The sequence below is a fragment of the Colletotrichum spaethianum genome, assembly GCF_022836535.1.
Source record: "Colletotrichum spaethianum MAFF 239500 DNA, contig17, whole genome shotgun sequence".
NCBI classification, from domain to species: Eukaryota; Fungi; Ascomycota; class Sordariomycetes; order Glomerellales; family Glomerellaceae; genus Colletotrichum; species Colletotrichum spaethianum.
In genome coordinates this window covers 854,702-863,166 of record NW_026054787.1, presented here as the reverse complement: position 1 = coordinate 863,166, position 8,465 = coordinate 854,702, and the positions used below count along the sequence as shown (strand labels likewise).

General features: G+C 40.8%; 2 protein-coding genes across 2 annotated transcripts; one reads left to right on the top strand and one right to left on the bottom strand.

Moving 5' to 3' along the window:
* Positions 1-2,379: 2,379 nt before the first annotated feature.
* On the bottom strand, positions 2,380-4,111 carry ColSpa_07016 (putative transporter; the record flags this gene model as incomplete). The annotated part of the gene is made up of 3 exons (XM_049273228.1): positions 2,380-2,388; positions 2,513-2,941; positions 2,993-4,111. 3 exons carry the CDS (start codon positions 4,109-4,111, stop codon positions 2,380-2,382), a joined length of 1,557 nt encoding a protein of 518 aa, XP_049129185.1.
* Positions 4,112-5,045: 934 nt separating this feature from the next.
* ColSpa_07015 (uncharacterized protein) lies at positions 5,046-5,309 on the top strand (the record flags this gene model as incomplete). The annotated part of the gene is made up of 1 exon (XM_049273227.1): positions 5,046-5,309. The coding sequence occupies one exon, from the start codon at positions 5,046-5,048 to the stop codon at positions 5,307-5,309; it is 264 nt and encodes an 87-aa protein (XP_049129184.1).
* Between the last annotated feature and the right edge of the window lie 3,156 nt (positions 5,310-8,465).

The window sequence follows — 8,465 nt, the reverse complement described above, 5'->3', positions numbered from 1 at the left end:
AGTTACAAATGGCCAGGTATAGACTTGATAGTCTACCTGCGGAGATCCTCGTAGAGATTTGCCGCTGCCTCATCCTCCCAATGCAGCGCAAACTTCACGGTCATGGTCCCAGCATGAAGCCACAAACCGACGGTGCCCTTACATGTCGGGCAACTCTCGCGCGCTTGATGAGAACTTGTCGCAACTTGCACGATGTGGCAGGCTGCATGCTTTACTCAGGATACTACCAGATTTGGCACCCTTCCGACGCATACCAATTTCTCAAAGCACTCGATCCTCACAGCCATGAGTCATATTACAATGGCCCATATGCCAGGCACCTCTCTCCTGATGACACTCGGCGCCAGCTCGTCCGACATGTTGACGTCCATAACAACATGGACCGCCGGATCCTCTCCGACATCCCGTGGACGAAAAAGCAAGCAGGGATAAGCGATGGCAAATGGATCGTAGAAATGGCATCTAGAATCGGAATGCTCTTTACGGAAGGCTGGAACAATCATTCCCTGGTAGGTGAGAGAGAGCCACGGGATCATGCCGCGGAGCACATCAACCAGCTTCTATTGCGATATCTTTCCAACCTGACCACCCTTGAAATAACTCTCGTCTTCAACTGGACATTCAGCATGCTTGAAGAATGGATTGCTGGGGAGCAAACCGAACACGCAAGCCTTTTTAGAAACCTCAGATATCTGAAATTACATCTGCGGTCTTTACAAGCTCGAAGCTTCAACTGCCTTAGGGTGATCATTAACAACGCGCCGTTTCTATCAACATTAGAGATATATGATACAGTTTCCTACAGGCCTCCACAAAATTGTCGCCTCGAGGCTCTGCGAAATATCAAGTTCGTGAAGAGTTCGATGGACCGAGGCACTATGAAGGCCACCCTCCAGGCTGCCCCCAACATTACTCACTTCGAGTACCAACATTCAGTCAACCGTCTGATCGTCAATAAGCAACCAACTCTGACGCCACAGATGTTGTGTCATCTTTTAAGCAATCAGTATGAACTCACACTGCCGCCTCCACTGAACAACCAAGGACAATTAGTCAAGGCCACGCTGCCTGACCTCCATCTTCAGCTGCGAACTCTGATAATTGACTTTCCTATTTACGAGGGTATGATGACCTGGAGGAATGAAGATACTATCCAAAATTTACAACATTTTTTGGAGTTGCGGAATCTGAGCATCGACACCAACAGCATCATTTACAAAGGTCAGGAGCAGCATAGCATGACGATTCACAGTTTGGAAAACCTGCTCCCAGACAGTCTCGAGAATCTAGAGATGACAAGAGTGGGGGGCTGCCTCCAGGAGCTGGTTGAAACAAGCTTACCGAACCTTGCGAAGGCAGTGAAGGAAGGGCGCTTTGAGAGACTGGAATGTGTCAGCCTCACTGGTTGCCCGGAGTCCGCAGATTCAACGATCGAGCTTCAGTCACTTGTCCACAATATGTTTGGATGGCAACCAAAACCTAAGATATGGGTTACTGGCCATGTTGAGCTGGATTAATCATTCTTTTGCTTGGGAAGTGGTAAGAGCTACTCTCTTTCTTGTGCCGTTGTCGAAGAATGTCTGACAAATTAATTGCAGTATGAAATTGGCGTTTATGAGCTGAGTAGTTCATCCAAGTGTGGAAACTGATGCAATTTATCAAGAATCATTTTCATATATTCTACGGAAGTAGAGAAAGGTTTCCAAGAAGGGGCAGAGAAACTAAGAAGCGTCTCGAAGGAAACCGTAGCTGATTTTTGTTTGGCATTGTTCCTTGACGTGATTTGTCGACATACAAACGTGAACGCAATCTTATTTTCTATGTTCAGGTTTTAATGCACTACAACCATTCTCGTGACCGATGCTTCGTTCGTACATGTACCCGTCACTCAAATATAGTAAGCCCAAGCTCTTCCATTTCATCATCCACCTGCAATCTCCGTCGCTCTCTTCTTCTTCGTTTCCCAAAATCCAATGGCGAACACCGGTCTATGGACTGGTTTTAACTTCTCTTTTCCACTGGTAACTAGGCGACGAAGTGTCAGGACGCAACAGCAGATGATGGCGAGATAACCTCGAGGATAGCCCAGACCCAGCTGTTGAACGAGTCCCAGGTCAAGTCTTATGTCGGATCCTCTACGTAGCGACTCTCGACATGAAGGGTCTAGTACGTTCGCATGATTCCTTCGATGACGACAACTATCCTAAGGCCGGAGACTATGACATGACTGATTCTGTGGTTCAAAGTCATAAACGCTGGGATGAGGTGGCATAGGGGGAGATTCTCTCTATTAAGCACCCCTTTTCGTGCGTATCCGAGATGTGTAAAACTACTGCACAACGGCACACTCCAATGCTCTTTCAGGCTATGCTGAGCTCTTTATTTACTCTGTACATACCATTTGAAAACTCCATGATCGAAGTTCTGCATTAAAGAACGTACCGGAACATCGGCTACAGGATCGTTAGCTTGTATCGAAACACAATTGAGGCATGGGGCAAAGAACACTTACGTTAGCCTTGTCAGTCACATCTTCGAATCCCAGCACCTCACCCTCCCTTTGCATCTCCGCAATCTCGTGTTCAGACTTGCCCTCAAGCAGCTTATCCCGTTTCTTGTTCTCCAGAACGTAAATGAGCCTAAGGATCTGGTTAAGAACCAGGTTCAAAATGAAGCCACAAAGCATAGCCACGATGCCGTTGTGATAAGCGGGGGCCTCTGTGCTTTTGAAGAACTGGGGGCCTGCAATTTGCCCAACGCAGTAGCATACGAATACCCAGCCGGAAGCAACCGATCTCTTCGTGCCACCGGCGATGTTGGTTGAGAGAAGGCCGAGAATAACCATGAAGCCAACAGGGTACGATCCCAAGAGCCATACACCAACAAGACGGCCCCATTTGTTGTCCAAGTGAAGCTGGTTAATGAGCAGTGTACCAACAATCTGTACCAATAATCAGCATCATGAAATAGTTCTCGGACAAAAGCTTCATACCGGTGGGATCATGGCAACCGTGCCAATGTGCAACCTCGAGCTAGAGATCTTGCTCGTTAAGAACCCAGCACCAAGCTGCGTAACGACCTGTACCGTAGAAAGCGGCAGGTTCATTAGTGTTGTCTGCAAAGGGTTGAACCCGAAGCCTTGGATGATCAACGACCCAAAAGCTAGTCCTCCTGACGCAATAGCATTCACGAAAGAGATGAGTCCAAGAATGATGACCGCCGGGTCTTTTGCTGCCTCCACAACCTGCGCCATGACGAAGGTTTTGCTCCGGCCAGTCCCAGTATTGTTTTCTGCAACTCTTTGGACGGCAACAACCTTCTCATGCTCCGTCAGCCACTTCACACTGGCGGGGCTATCGGGCACGAATAGGGTGAAGACAACACCCCAGAGAACCGTGATGGCGCCGAGGATGAGGAAGATGTACTTCCAAGGAGACAGGGAACTCGTGATATGACCAATTCCGTAAGCCAGCAATGTACCGATGAAGCTGCCGACGCCCAAGAACGAAACCCAGAGCGCCGAGCGGCCTGCCTGTTCTTGGCGTGTCCACCACATACCCGTGACAGCCACAAAACCGGGCGAAATGGTCGCCTCCGTAGCGCCGAGAAGAAAACGAACTGATGCCAGTCCTGCAAAAGAGCTACAAGCCGCGGTCGTCATGAGAATCATCCCCCAGAGAATGATGTTAACGCCGAGGAACTTGGCAACGGGAAAGCGTTGCAGGACGGCAACACCAGGGTACTCCGCGACGAGGTAGCCAAAGTAGAAGATACTGCTCGCCCAGCTGTACTGCTGACCCACGAGTTTGTTGTCAGGGATGATGCCATATACGGAGCTGTAACCCAACGAGGTTTTGTCGATGAATTGAAGGGCGTAGGTAATGCACAAGAAAGGAAGGATCCGTCTGTCCAGCTTCTTCAGAATCGAGCGAGACTGTGCCTCATCCAGGGGCGCCGAGTTGAGAGCCGAAGCGGCGAGCGCGCCGGTCTCGTCGGTGATGTGGTGTTTCGAGACTGGGTCATCCTCAGCAGGAATGGAGCCGGAGACGGCGTTGATGTCCGAGGGGATCCGCTTCTCCGGATCTGAACCCGGGGCTTCGGTGGATGCCATTTTGCAATAAGCCAACAGAGACTGGGCCAATGTTAAACAGATTCCGGGCTATTGGGTCCGGGGGAGACTTCTCACTTGCGCGACCATCAAGCAGGTATTTGGTCCCGAGATTCTGGGAACCTCGAGTCCTTTATTAACTAGACGCTCTCTGTAGGAACGCTGTGGATCACGCCTATCGGGGGACATCCGACCATCGGCAATTAGACGGATGCCTTCAATGGTCTTATCTCGGGTTGTTCCTTTCTTTGGACCCCACCACTTTCGGCATGGAGACCAAGTATCGACTGGGTACTTTTAATCAAAGGTTTCCTAGGGGAATTTCTTCGACAAATACTTAAAGAACTAGGGTCAAGTCTTGTAAACTCCGGAGAACATGGACTTGAGCCTTTGCCCCGAGAGCTTTTCGCCATGATGAATTCAAACCGACCGTCCAGTCCCTAACCAAGTTACCATCATATCTTTGGTCATCATTGACACCGGGAAACCCTGGAAGATCGTCTGCGCAACCGGCGCACTCAAGACCGATACAGGGATCTGTGGAGTGATAACAGCAGGGGCCTGCAAGACGGGTACATATCTCCTGCGGGGAACAACCAATTCTGTCCAACAAGTCGCCGCCCTAAGCCGTTGCACAATCCAACTTGCATAAAAGACTAAATCCGAAAGAGGAAGCTGCGCGTTGGTTGAAGAAATGGCGAACGCCAAAGAAGCCAAGCGCCTTGGCAAGTTGTAGGTGGTCAGCCGCATTTTGAGGCCTCGTGGCTTCATCGCTGTCTTCATCCGTCATCACACCTCAGCGCCTTGCATCAGCCTCGAGACTCACGGTTGTTTATACAACATAGACCAATCAAAGAGAGTATTTCTGTAGGGACCCTGATTCGGCTCATACTTCTGGTCGACGCATCGCTAATCCCCTTACCAGCTCGTTATCGCAATGGCCAAGCAAAAGACAGCGCCCGTCGCCTCGCCGGCAAAGGCTGGCAACGATAACACCGCGGCGACACATCAACAGGCCGCAAATGACCAGCCTGCAACACAATTCGAAAAGATGGCTGCTCTGGTCGTGCCCCCCGCCTGGGTTCGCCGGATCATCTTCGTTACTCTTATCGTCTATCTCACGCCGATGCTTCTTGCACACTGGGTTGAGACGTCAACAAAACTCATCAGGATCTTTCAGTCGTATACCTCAGGGAGGTGATCGTGGATTGCGGCGCCACAATCAGGAGCTGTATCGATGTTTGGTCTTGTTTGGTTTTATCGGGATGGGTGGCTTGCTATTTTACTGGTTGGCGCACCACAGTTTATGATGCAGAAATGAAGCTCGAACACGGAAGAGCTACGTTGCTTTACCAATACTAAGTGCGAACGCGAAGTTCTATGTCATATATCCGAATAGAAGCCAGAGTTACCATGATCAGCCAGTCTCAGAGATTCACCGCTCAATTGGGAGGATAGTAGGCAAGAATCAACCTACCTCAATCTCACCAGGCACCTCACTATTTTGTCACTCTTGCATATTGGTACACTTACGACGAAAAGAAACTCCGAGGTAGGGATTTCAACTGTAGAAACTTCATAGCTATCGTAGCCCGGGAATTTAATAATTATCCCGATAACCATGCAGAAACTCATAAGCCAGCCTTTGTGTTCCGAGCCCCGTCCCTAGATCGTTGAAGAAGTCCAGATGTCTTGCCTCGGGCGTGCTGCGAAGGATACCCTCTCGCGTCTCGCGGCCTCGCATCTTGTAAGAGACCCGGTTGGAGAAAGACGGCATTGCATCATTCACGGTCGAACGGCTGTCGCGCTCCTTTCTGTCCTGCTCATGGTTACCATTGGTTTTCTGGGAACGTACCACTAGTGAGAATCTTTCATCTCCTCATACGCTGTCTCTCATAGGTTCTTGCTCGTTTGGATAACACAGCCATCTCGCTCAAGCGCCGATGGCCTGGGTCGCATGTTAACAGTCTCCATTCCTCAATTCTGCCAATACACAACCGTAACGTCATCTCTAGTCTAGATTTTGAACCGAGATGAAAATTGTCATTGAAAAGGGGTATCGTCATGTCGGGCTGAATTCGCTGCCAGGCCTTATGCTTCCCGCTACATTAAGCAATGTGTCGCGATGCCCTCACGCGCATCGCGCAGCCTTGTGAGATTTGCGCCAGGCCCGGATTAACTATTAGTCCAGTCCCTTTATACAGATCCACCACACAGGATACATATTTATTCGTTTTAGACAAAATAATCCTATATATAGAAACCTAAGTAGTTTTCTTTATATTTTTTTTACCCTAAGTAGTGACTTTATAATTGTTATAAGCTTAGCTTATATTATACCTTTAAACTACTATATCTAGAGTATACTATAAGCTAAAAAATCTCTTTTAAATAAATTATCTTTATTTTTTTAAACTAATATTTTTAATATATTTATTTTTATTAAAGCTTTAAAAAAGCTTAAGATATAAAGTAATTAGCTTTTATAATATATAACTTTTTAGTTTAAAGTAAAATTAAAGTATATCTAAGAATTTATTAACTTAAATAGACTTAAATAAATAAATAAAAATAAACTTAAATATTTTAATAAAATCTTAAATACTTTAAAAATTTTTATTTTTAATAAATTTATTATTAATATAAATCTTAAATAAACTAATAATAAACTTTTTTTAATAATAACTAATTTAAATATTAAAATTATATACTAAATATATATCTTAAATATTAATATAAAAAAAGTTATTTAATAATAATAAAAAAAAGTATTTAATATAATTAATATATAAATAAAAATATTAATTATTAAATTACTTTTTAAGTTAACTTAAATAAAAGCTTTAATATAAAACTAAATAATATTTTATTTAATACTTAAGATTTTTAAGTAATAATATATACTAAGTAATTTATTTAATTAAACTATTATTTAAAAAAATATTTAGTTTTATTAAATTAAATAGCTTTAAGTATTAATTTATTTATTTAATTAATAAAATAATAAAACTTTTACTTTTATATAAAAGTCTTAGACTTATTAAAAGTTTAAAGTATTTTTATTTTAAAAATCTTTTTAAGAGTAGTATTATATAAAATTATTTTATTTTAAGTAACTTATAAACTTATAGAAATTATTTAAAATAAAATAATAAGCCTTTTAATTAAAAACCTAAATAATTATATAATAATTTTAATTAGTGTTTTATAAAAAGACTTATTAGTAGTAAAGTACTATAAGAAAAGGCCTAGTATTTATATAACTTTAGTAAATTATTTTATTATATTAACTAAAAATAATATATATTATTTTATACTAAAAAACTTAAATAAAATATATATTTATAGTTATTTATACTATTAGCTTTTATTTAAATATACTTATATAAAAAAAGCCTTTATTAGCTACTTATTTAGATTAGCTTTAATTACTAATAATAATATATAATAAATCTATAATTAAATTAATAACCTTTAAAATATAAACCTCTAAGCTAAATTTGCTTAGAAAAAATAGCTTTAAGTAATTCTTTTATTTTAAAAAAAAGATCTTAAGAGATATAATAATAAGGTTAATAATAATAAAGATAATAATAATAGACCTAGTAATAACTTATTATTAAAAGTTATTATATATATTATTAATTTTACTTTACTTTAACTAAACCTAAATAAAGCTATTTAAAAAAAAGAAATTTATAGCGTTTTTATTACTCTATACTTTAACCTATATATTTTTTTATGTAGTATTATATTAGATAACTATAGAGCTACTTACCTAGTAAATAATATATTTCTCCTAAAGCTAAGTATAGTCTAAGTAGTTAAAGAGAGTAATTAATAGGTTAATTTAGATATTACTTTATACCTTATTTATATAAAAAATAAACGTATAATTAAAAGGATTTTTAGAAATTAAAATAAAGTAAACTAAGACCTTATACTTAAAAATATAATATATATAAAGAACTTTTATATAAATATTATATTAAAAGCTTTATTTTATATAATAAGTATTTAGTACTTAGAGCTAGATTATACCTTTTAATATAAAGGGTATTTAAATAGTTTTATAATTAAATAACTTATATAAAAAATAAATATTACTTTTTTTTAAACATAAGCCTTTTTTTAATTACTTTTTTTATATATAAATTCTAATAAGTAATATATTTATAGTTAATATTAATATAATAAGGCTACTTTATTATAATACTCTTATATAACTTTTATACTACAAAAAGAGTATTTACTTAGACTTTGTTTAGCTTTAGTATTTATAAGGCGATTACCTAGGACCCTAGGTACTTAAGTAATTAGTCTTAAATGCTTAGGGGGTAAAGATTAAGGCCTATAA